The 17,782-nt window shown below is 62.8% G+C and overlaps 1 protein-coding gene across 6 annotated transcripts; it reads right to left on the bottom strand.

Moving 5' to 3' along the window:
• Window positions 1–1,181: 1,181 nt before the first annotated feature.
• Window positions 1,182–16,550, bottom strand: PLXNA3 (plexin A3). Of its 6 annotated transcripts, XM_063601974.1 has the most exons (34): window positions 16,406–16,529; window positions 14,028–14,648; window positions 13,167–13,706; window positions 12,499–12,681; window positions 11,287–11,415; window positions 11,116–11,216; window positions 10,732–10,855; window positions 10,493–10,649; window positions 10,305–10,404; window positions 9,936–10,050; window positions 9,586–9,786; window positions 9,284–9,380; window positions 8,957–9,147; window positions 8,724–8,869; window positions 8,534–8,654; window positions 8,292–8,428; window positions 8,011–8,181; window positions 7,654–7,747; window positions 7,333–7,572; window positions 7,116–7,259; window positions 6,803–7,037; window positions 6,580–6,722; window positions 6,245–6,501; window positions 6,075–6,141; window positions 5,835–5,981; window positions 5,589–5,748; window positions 5,322–5,425; window positions 5,020–5,116; window positions 4,637–4,827; window positions 4,212–4,381; window positions 3,506–3,718; window positions 3,185–3,335; window positions 2,125–2,233; window positions 1,182–1,766 (listed from the first exon to the last, which is right to left on the bottom strand). In XM_063601974.1, the coding sequence occupies exons 2-33, from the start codon at window positions 14,619–14,621 to the stop codon at window positions 2,138–2,140; spliced, it is 5,616 nt and encodes a 1,871-aa protein (XP_063458044.1). In that variant the 5' UTR covers window positions 14,622–14,648; window positions 16,406–16,529; the 3' UTR covers window positions 1,182–1,766; window positions 2,125–2,137. The 6 variants fall into 6 exon arrangements, with proteins under 6 accessions (XP_063458044.1, XP_034805383.1, XP_063458045.1 ...); XM_034949492.4 differs by having other exon boundaries at window positions 1,182–2,233; window positions 16,406–16,550; XM_063601975.1 differs by having other exon boundaries at window positions 1,182–2,233; window positions 8,957–9,057.
• Window positions 16,551–17,782: the final 1,232 nt, after the last annotated feature.

Raw genomic sequence — 17,782 nt, 5'->3', positions numbered from 1 at the left:
CAGGGCAAGATCCCGTCTCCAAAAAAAAAAAAAAAAAAAAAAGGCCAGGCATGGTGGCTCACGCCTGTAATCCCAGCACTTTGGGAGGCTGAGGCAGGTGGATCACGAGGTCAGGAGATCGAGACCATCCTGGCTAACACAGTAAAACCCCGTCTCTACTAAAAATACAAAAAATTAGCCGGGCGTGGTGGTGGGCGCCTGTAGTTCCAGCTATTCGGGAGGCTGAGGCAGGAGAATGGCGTGAACCTGGGAGGCGGAGCTTGCAGTGAGCCGAGATCATGCCACTGCACTCCAGCCTGGGTGACAGAGCGACACTCCGTCAAAGAAAAAAAAAAAACATAAAAAGTAAAAATAAGATTCCATCTCACCTGGCCGGGCACAGTGGCTCATGCCTGTAATCCCAATACTTTGGGAGGCTGAGGGGTGAGGATCACTTGAGACCAGGAATTCAAGACCAGCCTGAACAACATAGCGGCAACCTATCTCAAAAAAAAAAAAAAAAAAAAAAAGCCTGGCATAGTAGAGTGCACTAATACACCCAGCTATTCAGGAGGCTGAGGTGGGAGGATCACTTGAGCCCAGGAGTTTGAGACTGCACTGAGCTGTGATCTTGCCACTGCACTCCAGCCTGGGCAACACAGCTACACTCTGTCTCGAAAAAAAAATAAATAAATAAATTGCATGTCACCTTCTCCCCACCTGCATTACTTAACAGGCCTGGGAGTAAGACTTTGGTAGGTGCACCATGATGGGTGCCACAACCTCGACAGTATGCAACTGTCAGGTTTTGAAGGAGCTGGCTGCAGCTGAAACCGCCGGAGGGTTCTAAACAGTGAGGCAACATGATCCACCTTATATCATAACAGGATCTCTCTGCCTCCCACGCTGAGAACAGGCTGAAGAGAGCCAGGGCAGAAGCAGGGAGACTGGCATCCAGGCAGAGATAGACGATGGCACGGGAGAGCTGGGTGGGGGTGGTGGAAGGGAGGAGAATCTATCTACCTTGAATCTGTCTTGAAGGTAGAGCCACCGGGGTTTGCTGATGGGTCGGGCATGGCCCTGAACCTCCCCAAACCCTCTGGGACCCTGCAAGGAGTGGTCCTTTCTCCCATAATGGGGCTCCAGCTCATGCAGCATCCACAAGTCTACTGACCTGCCCCAAGGACAGAGCCCCACATGGATGGCATTTCCCCAACATTTAATCAGGAAAAAACATTCCATGAACAAAGAAAAACTCATGCAACCAAAGAGGAGAGAACGGGGGGTCTGGGACTGTGAGACAGGGCCAGATTCCTCAGAGGAGGCAGAAGACACAGAGTAGTAAGGCACGGCCGCCTTGGCCCCACAGGGCGGGCACTGGACGGAGCGGGCGCTGAATGGGGCGGCTGAAGGAGTCGGAGCAGGTGCAGACAACACTGAGGACGTTTGGCAGTAGGCTCAGGAGGAGGAGTGTTCTAGGGCCCCCAGGCCCAAGTCAGGCCCTGGCACAAGCCTGAGTCCAGCCCTCCAGGTGCTCAGAGAGAATAGGGCCCCGAGATGCTTGAGGGGGACCCTGTGGTCCAGCGTGGCACAGCCACAATTCTGAGGAAGCTTTGGAGGCCTCACCCCAAGTGCTGCTGGTACCGTGACCCCGCCTTGGAATGGGTGGGGTCAGCCATGGCAAGGGTGAGGTGCCAGAGGCCAGACCGAGGCTGATAATGCTACACAAAGGAGCCCAGACGGGTGGCAGGGCCCAGGACAGCTCAAGAAGAGGCAGGTGAGTGAGGCTGGCGACATCCGGTGGGGGACACATATTTACAGATGGAGACAGAGGCGAAGTTCGATTCAATAAATAGGCAGAGGGATATAAATAGCAGGGAGGGTGGGACTGTCCCAACACCTGGGCACAGGGCAGGAGGGTGGGGGTATTGCTGCTGCTGGGGTGGGGGCTTGCCCTGTCACCCCTCCCCCTGCAGGGCCCAAAGCAAGGCACTAATGAAGGGGGCCTGGGTGTGCCGGGGGCATCGTGGCCAGGGTGACCTGCCCCACGATACCCAATCCAGGGCTCAGCCCGGGGACCCAGGCTTGAGCCAGCCATTCCCCTGGATGGGAGGATGGCACAGGACTAAGAAGCCCCCTCCTCACCGATTCCACCACCTTAGCTGTCGCTGGACACGAGGCTGATGATCTGTTCCAGTTTCTGCCGCAACTTATGCTTCCGACAAGAGGCATCTCGGTCCAGAGCCGTGAGAATCTGGGGGAGAGGAGTCCCCTGGAGCTGGGCTCTGTAGGGGGCGCAGCTCCTGCCATGCAAAGTCCCCACTTCCCAGCTGGGCTCCTCCCTCCCACACGCCTCATCCCTCCGTCCTCCCCCGCAGCCCCTGTACAAACCCACCAGCTCTCCCCAGCCCCAAATGCCCCTCCGACGACAGCACTTTCTCCTCCTCCTCTCCACAGCTAGGGTGCGGCCTGTCCCTAGAGTGACCTGGACTCTGGATTCGCCGTGCTGGATTCCCCCTCCCATTACCTCCTAGCCCAAGCCTCCCTCGCGCCAGGACCCCGTGACCCTCGCCAGACCCAGTGAGTGTTCTGCAGGTCACCATCCTTCACCAGCAGCAGCACTGGAAGATGGAGCCGGCCACTGCCACTCCCTGACCTGTGAGGGGTCCTCACTGGCTCAAGTTGCCAGACCCCACCAGGCGCTCTCAGGCATCCTCCCCGCTGGCTGCTGCACCTCCCCTCCCCTCCCCTCTTTGTGTCCTGGGGCCCTGGGCTCAGTGCTTGGGCCGCTTCTCCCTCCACACCCACTTGTGGCTTCCCTGTGAGCTCATCCAGGCTCAGGGCTTTAAATGCCATCCACAGGCTCGCAAATGTGTCCAGCCCAGACTCCATCCTAAAGTCCACACCTCTATGTCCTCCTGCCTCTGGCTATTTCTCATCACAAAGCCTGACCCATCCCTTCCAGTGCTCAGGCCCTTTAACTTTTGCCCAGTGGCCACTTTGTACCCAGCCAGTGGCTTATCTCCTGGGTCCCTCAAATTCCAGCATCTACCTGTGATCCCAGAGAGCATCACCTGTGCCGGCCCCAGGCCCTGGTCAGGGGAGAGACCGTGAACAATCCCCAACCCCCACCAACCCTCCTGCCTTTGTCACTGGCTGCACCTTCAGGACCAAGTAACTGGGAGTCTGTGGGGATGGCACACACCTCCTGGCGGTACTTGGTGACGTAGAAATACAGCTCGCTGAGCGCACTCAGGACGCTGAAGTCGCTGGCGTGGAGGCGGGACTGCTCCACCAGGTAGGCATCCATGTCCTGGTCGCTGATGGATGCCATCTTTGCAATGTCTCGATAATACCTGTTGGGACCCTGAGTATGTCACTCAGGCGATATCACAAAAACTAGAACCCCTGCCCTCACTGCCCGGCCAGCCCCCGGGCTTCCTGCCTGTAGCTGGCCTGCCTCGCACAGGCAGCCCAGGGAGGGGCAGGTCCTGCCCTCTGCCACCCACAGCAGGGTGGAGCCCACCTCTCCACCCAGCTCTTGTAGTTGGGGATGTCCTTGGCGTAGAGCAGTTTGTTGGAGGGCGAGTCCTTCCCCAGGCGGTGCTCGGATGTAGAGCAGGAGTCCATGAAGGTCTGGGCTACCACCGACAGGCAGGCATCCGTGATGCTGTTCTTGTGGATGTCGAACACGAACTGTGGGTTCTTGATCACATTCACCCAGAAGCGCAGCGGCAGGCTGTGGACAACAGAGGGACGTGCGCCTGAGGCTCCCTAGTTAGCCCCAAGGGGCCCCTCCCATGTGCACATCTCTTTCCTGTCGGGCCGGCTCACATCTTGTCCAGAGGTGGTGAGAGCAACACATTTAGGGTGAACGGCCTTTCCTCTAAGTCTCTGCTGAACTTCTGTTCTCAATAGGGCTCAACCCCCTCCGCAGCTTCTCCTGTCACCGCTCTCACCACCTGTGACCGACCACCAGCATCTCTACCTGGTGCAAGACCCCAGAGGACAAAGGCCTCACCACCACCATCCCACCCACCCAGGCAGTCCAGCTCCAGAACTGGACGCAACAGGCCCCTTGGCTTGATGGCACCATCAGTGTCAACCCCAGGCCAGGCCTCATTCCCTCCTGCCTGGATGCTACTCCAGGCCCTGGGTCTCAGCAGAGCCACCAGCGTCTTCCGCCCACCAGTCTCCAGACAGGCTGCTGGCAGCCCAGCACGGGGTGATACCAGTTGCTCTTCCAGGTGTGGCGCACGTCGGGGTCGCTGATCTGGCGCTGGTCCGCCTGCTCATCCAGGAAGTCGAACATGTACTTGATGGCCAGGGGCAGGGCCGAGCCCCGGTGGGCTGTGCTGAACACTGTCTCAAAGAGGTCATCCACGAACTTCTGCAGTGTGCCCTGTGTGGGGCAGAGAGGTCACAGGCTATGAGGGAGCCAGGTCGGGATGTCCCCAGAGCAGGACAGATGGAGGCAGAAAGCCTTGGCAAAGAGAGGGGCTTCCCTACAGGGCCAGTGGCCTCTCAGACAGACATGGCCTTTATCTAAGGCTCAGAGTTCCCACAGCAAAGACCCGAAGAAAGGCCCACTGGAAGCAAATGATCCATGGCCCCCTCCCCTGTAAGGCCGGGACAACCTCTGGGCTGAGGCCCACACCTTGGTGGCCAGCAGCCGTGTCAGGTAGATCTCGGAGACCATCTTGCTGCCACGGTCCCCCTCGCGATGGTCGGCATGGTCGTGGTTTTTCACCAGGTGCCACAATTTGGTGCCCGTCTCCTGGTCAGGCGTAATCATGGGTGCCCGTGAGCGGAGGCTATCAGGGCTGCTGGCCGTGCGGAGCAAGCTCTCTGGAGCAGAGAATGCATGTGACCCTTAGGCCACCACCTGGCCCCTGCCCCACTCTCCCGGGAGCTCAGCAGCATGTGGGGACCCATCTGCCCTCGCTGGCCGACCCTCCGTCTACACTCCACAGAATCGATGGCACTTGGAAGTGGGGGTTCCCTCGAAGGGCACACGGCCACCACACTGAGGACACCTACCGTAGCGGCTGAGGGAGCGGGTGAAGGTGAAGGAGTTGGCCATGTTATAGGCAGACACTTGTTTGGGCACCAATGCCACCAAGGAACCGTCTGTCACCTGGAGGCCCCAGAGACAGAGGGGGGCAGTGCAGGAAGCTGAGAAGCCAAGGCGCCCCCACCCACCCACACCCAGGAGGGGAGCCCACGAGCCCAGGGAGAAGGGCGAGGGGAGCCAGGGCCACTGCTCCCGTGTCCTGCTGCAGCTCAAGGCAGGGTCCTGGCTCCCACGTGGCCCTGGGGAGGAATGGGCCCCAACCCCTCACCTGGTAGTGGGCCAGTGAGTTGAGCCTCTTCCAGTCACACTCGATCTTGGTGGTGACATCCTCATCCTGGAGGATGATGCGAGTCATGCGGCCCTGGCGCCACTCTGTGGGCCACAGACAGCCCTTAAGATTATGCTGGCAGCCCCCAAGTGCCTGGCCCACTCCTCTTAGGAAACAGGGTTCAGGTGGGGAGCGGGAGAGCCCACGGAGGTCACACGGCACAGGAGGGTATGAGTGGGAGCCAGGAGGAGAGGGTGGGGACCTCACCCAGGTCCATGTCCTCAGCTTTGGGACGCTGGGAGTACGGAATGCCCTTGTACACAGTGTCCAGCAGCTTATCTTTGGCCTGGGTGATGCTGTCACAGTTGAGAACCTTCACTGGGACCTGGGCGCTGCCCTCGTTCTCCGGACACACGCAGTGAAGGGTCTGAGGGGAAAGCGGACTCCAGTGTCAGTCTGGGGCGAGGCCTCTCTCTGCGCCCCTACCTCTGGCCCGCCTGGCCCTGCGCTCACCAGTGTCTTGTAGTCGATCTGCTGACGGATGAGCTTGTCCTCGCTCAGGGAGTATCGTGCCTCGCCCGTGATGGCATCAATGGGGCCCTTCTCCATCTGCTGCTTGATGGCACAGTAAAGCAGGAAGAGAGGCTCCCCAGCACACTCCTGCAGCCAGGGACAGGTGCACAGCTGGCTGCCTGCCTGACCACTGGCCGGTCCTCTGCCACCACCTCCCTGCCGCCCGCCCACCTGGCGCACCTTCAGAAACTTATGCAGCAGGAACGTGAACCAGTTGGTAAGCATCTTCTCAGCCACTGACTCTGTCCTAGGGCAAGAGAAGGGGGCTCGGGCCTGGCAGGGTTGGGGCTTGGACAGGGGGCAGGCCCAGGCAGGACAAAGGTGTGGCCTGGATAGAGCGAGGCAGGTACCTGCGTAGCAGCAGCTTGGGGTGGTTCTTGCTCTCGAGGTTCTTCTCGATGAGGTCGGCCAGCAGTTGCTTGAGCAGCCCCGTGGCATAGTCGAGCCGGCTCTGCAGGGCCACCATGGTGAGCGAGGCCACGGTGCCACGGTCGCGCATGGAGAAGCTGCTCTGGGCCTCCAGCGTGTGGATGAAGGTAAGCACGAACGCGCGGCTGTGCAGCAGCTGCCCGAAGAGGCGCAGGGCCTTCTCCACGTTGGGTGGCGTCTGTGGGGAGCAGGAGGTCTCAGAGGGTGGGGGCGGCCCTGAAGGGAATGGTGGGGGGCAGGCCAGGCAGAGGCTCACATCCAGCTCCTTGAGCACCGGGTGGGCCTCGATGCCCGGGAAGAGCACGCGCACGGCGTAAGTCCGGTAGTCCAGGAAGGGGATCTGCACCTCGTCCATGTGGTTAGTCAGCTCATTGATGTCCGTCTGCAGCTCTGCAAAAGCTGGGGGGTGGAGAGAGGGAATGAGTGGGCAGGAGGGAGGTCCCCAGCTTCCACACCACATCCCGCCCCGCCTCAGGCACCTTCCTTGCACTCCAGGGCCACACGGGACTCCAGGTTGTCCATCTGCAGCTGCAGACGCTTGAGGGTACGGTCCGCGTCCTGAGTCTTGCGCTTGTAGGCCACCAGCACGGCCGTGATGGCCAGCAGCAGGAGCCCGCCCCCCGCCGCCAGCCCCATCATGGCCGGTAGGGTCAGCGCCCGCTCTGCCGAGATGTGCAGGGTGCCCAGCCAGAACTCCAGGCCACCCACCAGCACCTGTGGGGACAGGCCTGAGGTGAGCTGACCACCACGCCCACCCTGGGCTGCCCAGGGGGTCTCCCCATCCCCACCTACCATGACAGGCTGCCGGCCAGTCTGGCTGGGTGAGTCGCACAGGAGTTGTGTGTCCGAGACAGTGAGCGAACACGGCTGGCCTCCTATCAGCACAGTGTAGTTGAGGCGGGAGCTGCCGGCTGCTGCGGGAATCAGGTTCTTGCCCTGGGGGTGGAGGACAACTTCAGCCCAGGACTCTCCACTTTCCCGCCCCTCCCCGCCCCCACCCCGCCCGCACCTTCAGCACCACGTGGGAGCCCGGTTTGACGTCCAGCACGCCAGAGGGCCCCAGCGGCTCAAAGCTGGGATCAGGGTAGTAGGTAAAGGAGGAGCGGTTGAGGGAGCGGGCCGTTTGCACGTGGTCCAGCAGGAAGCCAAACTCATCAGGGTGCTCGCCTTGCGCCCGAGGCTGGGGCCGCCCAAGAAAGATGCCGGGGGCCTTACACAGCATGGCAGTGTCGTTGATCACTTGGCATGTCTGTGGGGACAAAGGTGGACAGCCAGGCACGTGAAGCCATGGGCTGCAGGGTCGGGGTGGGGCGGGGCAGCTGGTACTCACATTGGTGGTCTCAATGCCGCGGTACTTGGCACGGACCCGGGGCTCCTGGACCGTCAGCAGGTGGGTCCCACTCACAGTGATGGCAGTGCTTCCACTAGGGACAGGGCAGGGGCCTCAGGCTCCCTCCTCCAGTGCACCCACCCAGCCCTGGAGAGTGATCAAGGCTGCCATGGCAGCCCAGGCCTTCCCTGACCCTGGATCGCCTAGTGGGTGCCGGGTACTGTGCAGCCAGGACAGTTCCACCCCCTCCACCAATGAGGGCCTAGGCTCCAGGAGGGGCCCCACTGGAGCTCAGAGACCACCCAGTCCCTGAGCCCTCTGGACACTGCCAGGCTCCCCAGTCCCCCAGGGTCTTACTTGATGATGCTCCAGGTGGGCTCAAGGCGGGTGACGGTGGGGTCCTGAGTGTAGGTGTAGATGACCCCGGGGCTGGAGATGTTAGCCCGGTCAATGGCAAGTGTGATGGGGGCCTGGCTGGGGCCCAGGGTGGAGACAGGTGAGATGCACACGATCGCCTTGGCATCTCTCCTACATTGGCAAGCAGGGTGCTTGGAGCGGGTGGCCCAGGGCCCTCAGCCACCCGTCCCCACGGCCCCCCACACGATGCCCAACCCAAAGCTGGCAGGGCCCCGGCCCACCTTACAAACTGGCACTCGCTGTCCCTCACAGTCACTGTGACCCTGCTGCCAGCATCCAGAGAGCTGCCTGAGATGGTAAGCCGTGTGCCCCCAGACGCCGGGCCACGGCTGGGACTCACTTGGTCAAACGTTGGGGTCTGCGGGAGAAGCCGCCCTGAGGGGAGGAGCCGGGCCCGGCTGCTCCACACGCCCCTTGCGGGAGAGAGAAGGGACGGGAAGGGGTAGGGCCGGCAGCCACGCACCACAAAGCTGTAGACCTGCTCCGACTGCGTGCGGAAGTCGGCTGAACAGTCACCCACACACAGCTCCACGGGCCCCGGCGGCGGGCTGGGCACCAGCGACTCCTCCATCTCACACACGATCCTAGGGCTCAGAGAGCGTCAGGGCCGGCCAGGCCACATACGGCCCGGGCACCCACACAGCCGCACTCACCTCTCAGCACTGATGTACTCGGCCGGAATGGAGTTGCAACGCACGCCAGCCACCCGCAGGCCCACCTCTCGGGACAAGAGGCCCAGGTTCTCACCCACGATGGTGACCCGGGTGCCTCCTTCCTTGGGCCCCACGAGAGGGTGGATCTGTGGAGCAGGATGGGCAGTGAGAGAGTTGGCTCAGACTCCCAGGGGCCCTGTTGGCCGTGGGCAGGGGCGGTGAGGGAGGCTGACCTGCGTGATGCGGGGGTGGCTGCACCGGGTGCCCTTCTGGCTCAGGTGCATCCAGTTGGTCTTCGGGGCCGGGCAGTGGGTCCGCAGCTGGCACCTGTGCTCTGAGATGCACCAGCCACAGTTGAAGCGGGGATCAGCCTTGAGGCAGAGGCCACAGCTGGGCCGCTGCGCCCAGCACTTGTACAGGAGGGCTGCAGGCACAGAAGGCACTGCTGACGGAGCAGGCAGCGGCAGAAAAGTGGAAAGTGGGGAGCACTAGGGCCCCCAGACCCGACCCCAGCAGTGCCGATTGCCTTAGGAGGGAAGCTCCCTGGCCCATGCCTTCACCTCGGAAGCTGGGAGGCTTGTCTATGGGGAAGTCTCCATCCCAGACCACGGAGAAGTCCAGCTCGGTGTCACCATGCTCATCACCTTCATAGGAGTACTGGAGAAAAGGAACCCATGGGACCCCAGATAAGATGTGCAGAACCCCTACCCAAGATTTTTGCCAGCTGCCCCCCTCCTCCAGGTACAGGAATCCCTAGCAGGAGACTCAGACAGTTCCCTGCCAGGGAGCTGGGCATAGACAAGAACGATCCACACCACGCCACAGCCCAGACCCCGAAGGGAGGCAGCGGGTGGGACCTCACCGAGGCATTCTGGCACTGCACACTGCTGCTGTTGAAGCGCACGGCAGGCACCCGCTGCTGCCGCCCCTGCACCCGCACCACGCACTCATAGTTCTTCTGGCCCGACTGCGGCTGAGGTAGGTTCTTAGCCCGCAAGGTAAGAGGCTGCATGACCCCAACGGGGATCAGGAGGTCCCCACTGGGCAGGATCTCAGGGCAGCCCTGCGGGGAAAGCGCCTGTCAGCTGCACACAGGGCCACCCTTCTCCAGGCCCAGCCTGGAGAAGGCTCAAAGAAACCGAGAACGCATAGAAGCCGGTGGCCCCGCCCGCACCGCAGAGCCCAGCCCCTCACATGCGGCGCCCGCCTCACCTCAGGGCTGTGGACCCTGCCCTCCTGGAAGGAGCACTCGTGGGGGCGGCTGGTACACGTGTGGCGGTACTTACACCAGTGGCAGGGGTAAGGGCTGCCAACACAGGACATGCACCTGGGGGGGGGAAGTGGCTTCAGAAATAACAGAGGAGGCTGCACTGCCCCTCACTGCTCCCCAGTAGGACACATCGGGAACTGAAGGAAGAAGGCAGCCATATCAGGGGACAGAGAGATGTGGGGATGTCAGGGGCTATCAGGGCCTGACAGTTAGCCCCTGATGCCCCAGAAACAGCTGCCCTGAAGGTGTCGCCTGTCCCAGAGGTCCCTTCTATCCCCAGGGGTAGGGACGGGTGCTGGCCAGGTACTCACGACTGGAGGACGCTGCAGTTGTAGAAGACAAAGTCAGCACCGGCAAACCTCACGCCTGTCTCCTTGGAGAGAAGCTGCAGCCGCACGGTGCGGGTGGCCCCTGCAGCAGTCCCAGGGTGGCCGTGAACTCGCTGGGGGTAGGGAGAGGCCCCACCCTGCCCCATCCTGGGCAGCCCCAACCCACTGACCATGCCCCCTGGTAAGAGCTCGGAGCTCCTGGAGGGAGGGTGAGGGGCAGAGCAGTTCACCGGAGGGCAGCAGGACCGCCTCGTTCTCCGCCGCCGCCTCGAAGGCGCAGCTCACGCCCGCGCTGAGGTCTGGCACGTTGTGCAGGGTGACGGTCAGCTGGGGGAAGCAGAGGGCTCAGGGCAGGGCGGACTCCCAGCACACATGTGCACACCCAGCCGGGCACCCCCAAGCTGCTCACCTGCACCCCAGGTGACGTCACTGAAACATTGTTGGGCCGGACCCGCACCTGGACACACTTGCTCAGCTCCTCAGCAAAGCCGTGTGGGGCAGAGGCGCCCAGACAGGCCCCTTCGCGGCAGCACCTGCACAGGGTCGGGCCAGAGCCGGTCCCGCCACTGCCCCGGGAGGGCCCAGGCCTGTCCAGCTCATAGTGCCAGGCAACAGCGAGCCTTGGCCGCGTCCCCTGGGGCCCGAGGGACGTCACTCGGGGTGGAGGTTCCACTCATTAGCTGGAGAAAGTGGAGGAGGGCGGGGGGAGGCCGCAAGGGCACGGCTGCGTGTGGCTGGCTCCCCCTGGCCAGTGAGGCCCTCCAACTCCCCGAGCAGGGGCCCCTGCCCTCACCTGTGTCGCAGCACACACCAACCACAGTGCGGGTCCCCGGAGCCCAGGCAGGCTGCGCAGCTCTGGTACTGCTCACAGGTCTCCACCGGGAGCTGGCTCACCTGGGGACAGCCACATCAGCACCCAGCCCACCCCCGCCCCACCACCCACCGCCACCCACCACAGGCCCACCTGCTTCTCACTCAGGAGATAGATGTGCCGGTGGTCCGGGCTGAAGAGCAGGTCTCGGAGGATGGGGCTGCCATCCACCACGGGGACTGTCTCATACAGGTGGGCATCCTGGAAGCCATCGACCCGCACCTGAGCCACAAGACCAGCCTGATGCCACCACAGCCTCCTGCACCTGGAACACTGTCTTCTCCAGCCAAAGACTTTGGAGGTTGTGGCTGAGCTGACGTCAGGACCTGGTGGGGTTCAACACTCACACCCACAGCCCAGAGGCCAAAAAAAGGAGGGTGCAGACGCCAGAAAATGCCCTCAGCAAACAGAAGGACAGAGTGATTCGTGTTGCCCAAGGTCAGGGGATGCAGGGGAGGGGAAGAGCTAGAAGATGGCATTGATTAGGAGAATGAGGTAGTGGCGATGGTTGTGCCACTCTGCAGCTCCACAGAAACCCACTGAACTGTGCACTTTAAAATGGGTGAATTGGATAGTACGCGTTCAACAAAGCTGCTACAAAGGAAAAGAGGGTCCCAGGAACAGAGCAGGTGGGCCAGAAGAGTTCATCATCCTTCTCCACAAACCCTTCCCTGCGCCCCCAGACCAACTCTTGCCCTCCTGGGGGATGGCACTGCATCTACGAGGCAAGCAGGATGAGAGCACTGCAGTCCCCCGACTCCTACCTATTCAACACGTACCTGAGTGCCCAGAAGTTCATCTCCCCCTTCATGCCAAGCTACCCCCAGATCCCCAATGGAAGTAGCTGCAGCCCCAGGGCCCATGGGTAGGAGGGGAAGGATGGGAAGTAGTGAGCCAAGGAGAGGGCAGGGGCAAGTGGGTCTGTCCCAGGCATAGGGAGACTCGAGGGGCAAGGCATTTGCTCCCTTGTTCATTCAACAGAGGACCCAGCAATGCCGGCTCAGCCCCAGGCCTGCTCTCGTGGCAGGCAGACTCCACAATAGGTCTGTTCTCTGTCCCCAGAGCCATACGAAGCTGGCAATTCAGTCCACAGTGGGAACTGGCAATGTTGAGGGTGGGCGGCCGAGGGGCCACCCGAGGAGCAGGGCCAGGCGCCTGGGACCCAGCCAGGGAAATCTCCCTCCCTGCACCAGCCGTGTCGTCTCCTGTCCTGTCCTCAGAGCTCTCCCGTGTGTTCCCACCACCAGCCTTGTCCCATATCTGAGACTGTCCCCACCCCTACATGCCCAGGGCTCTGGGGGCCACCTTCTTCAAGCTGCCGCTGCGCGTGCCAATGAAGACCACAGAGTGCTGGCGGTAGGTGTAGGCGGCCACGCTGGCCATGCCGTCGGTGCTGTCGGCCAGCAGGGGCAGCCCCTCGATCACATGCAGGCCTCCCAGAGGCTGGTTCAACACCAGCCCACAGAAGTTGCCGTTGATCTGCATGGGCTGGTGAAACAGAGGAGGAACCCGTGAGAGTCAAAGCTCCCAGGCGCAAGATGGAGGCCGGCAGTTCCTGTGTCCCAGAAGAGAGCGGGATCTAGAACCCGGTCCCCTCCAGCCAGGACTGACTGCTCGCCCTAGGGTGCTCCAGGAAATTGGTGGCTGCGGAGGGAGACAGAGGAGGGACAGCAGGGAACGAGGAGCGAAGCCTGGGCCCACAAGACTCTTGTTGGCTCACGACAAGGGGCAACCGGGAGACGGAGCAAGGAGGAACGAGCTGGGAACGGAAGCAGAAGTGGGGCACTGGGCAGGCCAGAGAGAGGCAAGGAGAGGGCAGGGACCCCTGGGAGGGAGAAACAGATGGGAGGGCAAAGGTGCCACTCCCAGGGCCATGGCAAAGCCTGGGACAGGATGACTGGCCGTGAGCCCACGCTGGGCATGGTAGACCTGGGACAGGGCAGAGGACCAGTGTGGGGTGATGAGGGGCTCACGGTGTTGATGCAGGGCAGCTCCTTGTTCAGCAGCCAGGGCAGAGCCAGAGTGCCCTCCCCACGATAGCAGGACTGGATGCGGCGCCGGATGTGGGCATTGATGTTGCTGAGGGTGAAGAGGCAGAGGATGGTCTGCCGGGGTGGGCTGGCCCGGTTCTTCTGGCCCTGAGAGAAGATGGTGAAGAGGATGTCCTCATCAGCCGGCACGCCCAGGGCCTGGGCCAGCAGCAGGCCAGGCTTGGCCAGGTGGGCGCTCTGCACCAAGCGGTACTCCACGCCGCGCCAGGAGCAGCCGATGGGGAATTCCACGTATGAGTAGAACTCTGAGTCTCCCGCGCACATGCGCACGATCTTGGACGTGAAGAATTTCTCGCCCGCTGTGTCCAGCAGCGTCTGCTGGGTGTCCAGCTGCAGCGTCAGGAAGTACACGAAGGAGGCGCTGACGAAGCCGTAGATGTAGTAGATGTCAAAGGCAGGGTACAAGGACAGCGTGTCTGAGGGGATCTTGATCTGGGAGGAGACAAACTCATCCTGGTACACCTGGGGAGCAGGGGGAGGAGACAGCATCGGGTGAGGCCCTGGGCCAACATCACGGGCCACCGCCAGCTTCCCTCTGCATCCCCCTCCCGCCTGGATGATCACAGAGGTCCAGGCCAGAAAGGCTGCAGAGGGCAGGGTGACCAGCCTCCCTGCACACAGGGGACCCCCGCAACCTGGGTTCAGGCTGTCATCCCACCCTCCGCAACCTGTCTGCATCCCAGACACTGAGGAGCCGAGAGTCCCCTCTCAGAAAGAACAGGGCTCTTCTGGGAGGCAGAGCCAGGACTGGGTGGAGGAAGGAGAGAAGGAAGGCTCACGCACGAGACTGAACATGTCCGCGCTGTCTTCATCACTGATGAGCTTGCGGGAGCTCAAGGTGGGGAAGTACTCCGACTTGCCGTCGACAGCAGTGCCCACAAACAGCTTGCTGGGCCCCTGGCCCTGCTCCACAATGACACCAGCCATGGAGTCGGGCTCCTGGGCCCCCGACAGGTAGTGCTCCTTGCGGTGGTGCGGCTCACCCAGCTTGAAGAGGTCGTCTAGACGCAGGAACTGGCAGATGCCCTGCCAGATGCTGCCGCAGGCCACCAGGCGGCGGGCCGCATAGTCTATGAGCAGCAGCTTGTTGATGTTGTCCACGGGGGCCAGGCGGTGGGCACACACGCGCATGCTGGGGGGCGGGTAGCAGCGAGCGTTGTCCTCGACGGGCCCCGTGACATGGGCCCGCAGCTCAGTCAGGTTGGGGGCCAGCTTAAAGACTCGGTTCACTGCGCCCACGAACACCTCCCCAGTCACCCGGTGCACAGCCAGGTGGGTAAGCGTGGTGTCTGTCACCACGAAGGCACGGAAGGGCCTGTTGCCCAGGGCCCCCCCCACGGCAAGGAAGAGCAGCAGGAGGAGGCAGACAGAGGGCATGGCCGGCAGCCGCGCCTGGGGACAGGCCTAGGGAGAGACGGTGTGTGGGAGTCAGAGGCCTGGAGCCACAGAGGGCTGGGCCATTCACCCACCACCCCGCCAAAGCCCCAGATGGCCACCGTGACAGGGAGAGAGGAGGGGCCTCCGCCAGGGCGCATGAGTGAGCAGCCAGCGAGGGCAGGCTTGGGGGCCATCAATCGTCCCTCAGCCCCCATGCTGGAAAGGAGCCAGGAGGCCTCGCCTCAGCTGGGCCACACCCAAGGGGGTAGCAGAGCAGATGCTGGGAAAGGCCAGGCAGGAGGCCCTCTGGAACTGAGACCCCAGATGCCACATCTCAGAGCCCGGGGCAACCAACAGCAAAGAACAGCAAGCCCCAGGCCTCTGGGCTGCCCCCAACGCCTGAGCTGAGGGGAGAGGGAGGCAGGCACAGAATAATCGCAAGCTGGGGGAGAGGGGCAGGGCCAGGAACACCACCTGGAGTGGCACTGCCACCAGGAGCCCTGGGACAGAGGTCTGGGGAATGGAGGCCTGATGCAGGATCCAGCACCACCATGTCCCCTGCAGGGGCCCCAGCTGCCTCCCCGACAAGGGCCTCAGCTGGCCATCCAGGAGCCCGCTGTCTGGCCTCCCCGATGCAACACAAAGCCAAGTCGCGCCTGCCCCTCAGCCACGCACCCAGACACACATCAGTCAAGCTCTGCTCAGCCACAGCCTGCATGGCTCCCCCTCCAGACCCAGGGGTTCACTGGAGAAGGGAATGTACAGGGGGCCCTACCTGCCCTTTGGAGTCCCAGGAGCCTTACAAAAGGAGGAGCAATGTCCCCAAATACAGTCAAGGCCTTGGAGAGACAGGGCAGGAGCCACAGGGACAGTGCTGGGACTGGCACTTAGCCCCCAGGCCACACCCAGTCAGCCCCAGGCTGCTAAGACAGCAGAGCAGTGTCGTGGCAGCCAACAGGGCAGGGCTCAGCGCTACCCTCTCAGTGCCAGAGCCCCCGGGGGAGATAGGAGGTACCCAGCTTGAGGGCGGGAGGCGGGGGGGGGGAGCGGGGGGCGGTGCAGGGAACCAAACCAAGGAGGCACAGGAGAGAGAAAGGAAAAATAAGGCATTTGCCAGGAACAAGCAGCAGGCCCAGCTTGAAACTGCAAAGTTTCAGCTCAGATTGATCACCTCTCCAGGGCTCTTTTGTCAGCTGGACCCCTCATGCAACAGCCGGAGAAGAAAGGAAGGCCAAAGAAAAGAGAGGCCACATCCTGTCTTCACCTCCTCTACACCCCGGGAACACAAGCCTAGGAACAGGCTGGGGACAGGTCGGGAGGGAGACCTGGGGAGGCAGTTTCAGGCCCAGCCCCCACCTGTAAGTGGCAACCTCGGGCATCACAGGTACAGCTGGGCCAGCAGAGAGCCTGAGGAAGGGGCAGCCCCACGCAGAGACGGGGGTCCAGCGGCCGCCCCCCCACACCCCCCACCGTGCTGCTGGTCCAGTTTGCCCGGGCCCCATCAGGGCACCCCTCGGCGGACTCGCGGAGCCCTTAGCGGGAGGGAAGTACAGCGTTGATCCTCCGAGGGGCCGCTCCCCTGCGACAAAGGGTCCTCTTTGGGCAGGGTGTTGGTCTTGGGTTGGCGTCCCCACCACGCGGGGCACAAGGAGTCGGGCAGGCCGGCGCCGACGGGCAGGGATAGGGCCTGACCCCCACAGGCCGAGCCGGACCCCCGGGCTGCCGGAGCCCCGGGCCCCGAGCTATTTGGCCCCGCACGGACGGCGAAGATGACGGCCACCTACCTGTCCCTCCGCTGGCTCCGGGTGGCCGCCCTCTGGCCACGTGGACGCGCCCCCGAGCCCCACCGCGGCCCCGCTCGCACGTCCCCACGGCCTCGCCCCGCGCCCCGGGCCCCACGCGCGCAGCCGCCGCCGCCGCCCACACACTGGGCTGGCCCGGGGGCCGCCGGAGCCTTTTAAACCCGGACCGTACCACCGCGCGGGGCGGGGGCGCCCGGGGACGCCCGGCCGAGGGGGACGCGGCGGCAGGGGACGCAGGCGGGGCCGCTGCTCCCCGGGACCAGGGACCTCGCGCGCAGCCCTGACCCCCGCGACCTGAAGGGGGACCCGCCCGGCCAGCCGACCCCCTTCGCTCGATGGCCGCGTCCGCGGCGCGCGCCTCCCCCGCGCCCCGGCTCCCCGCCCGCAGCCTCGGGCGACCCCGGAACCCGCGCGCGCCCGCGCCACACCCCCTCGGGCCTGGGGCGCGCGTCCGCCTCGCCCCACCCTGGCGCTCGGAGACGCGCCCGGGGTCACCTGCCACCGGGGCGCGGCCTCGCTGGTCCCGGCCTCTCAGGTGCACCCCCGCCGAGGAGTCGCGTCCCCAGCTCAAGACACGCCCCCGACGGTCTCTAACCCGGAGGGCCTGCGGGACAGCCGTCCAAACCAGCCCCTTCCCCGGCGACCCTGAACCGAGGGCTTTCTTCCTTCCCTTGCTTTCTTTTTCCTTTTCTTTTTTTGTTTTGTTTTGACACAGGGTCTCGCTCTGTCACCCGGGCTGGAGTGCAGTGGTGAGATCATAGCTCACTGCAGCCTCGACCGCCCCAGGCTCAAACGATGCTCCCGCCTCAGCCTCCCAAAGTGCTGGGACTACAGGTGTGAGCCACCGCGCCCCGCTAAGGTTTTCTTTTTCATTTCCCTGATGACTAATGGTGTTCAGCATCTTTTCATGTGCTTGCTGGCCTTTTGTATATGATCTCTGAAGAAATGTCTATTCAAGTCATTTGCCCACTTTTATTAAACACATATATGGAGAGATAGATAGATAGACAGATTTTTTCCCCCCAAGTTGAGGTCGCGCTCTATCACCCAGACTGCAGTGTAGCGGCATTGGATCATGGCTCACTGCAGCCTCGACTTCCTGGGCTCAAGGGATCCTCCTGCCTCAGCCTCCCAGGTAGCTGGGACCACAGGCAAGTGCCACCACGCCTGGCTAACTTTTCCTATTCTTGTAGAGAGAGACAGGGTCTTGCTACACTGCCCAGGCTAGTCTTGAACTCCTGGGCTTAAGTAATCCTCCTGCCTCAGCCTTCCAAAGTACTGGGATATGCTGGGTGCAGTGACTCAAGCCTGTAATCCCAGCATTTTGGAAGGCTGAAGTGAGCGGATCACCTGAGGTCA

The sequence above is a fragment of the Pan paniscus genome, chromosome X, assembly GCF_029289425.2.
Source record: "Pan paniscus chromosome X, NHGRI_mPanPan1-v2.0_pri, whole genome shotgun sequence".
NCBI lineage: Eukaryota > Metazoa > Chordata > Mammalia > Primates > Hominidae > Pan > Pan paniscus.
The sequence above is the reverse complement of the archived record's forward strand: the minus strand, read 5'-3'. Positions and strand labels throughout refer to the sequence as shown.

Coding starts and splice junctions, on each gene's coding strand:
- PLXNA3 (XM_034949492.4), bottom strand. CDS start 14,621: ATGCCCTCTGTCTGCCTCCTCCTGCTGCTCTTCCTTGCCGTGGGGGGG. Junction 10,650..10,731: donor TGACGTCACCTGGGGTGCAG/GTGAGCAGCTTG, acceptor TGCTTCCCCCAG/CTGACCGTCACCCTGCACAA. Junction 8,655..8,723: donor GAGTACATCAGTGCTGAGAG/GTGAGTGCGGCT, acceptor TCTGAGCCCTAG/GATCGTGTGTGAGATGGAGG.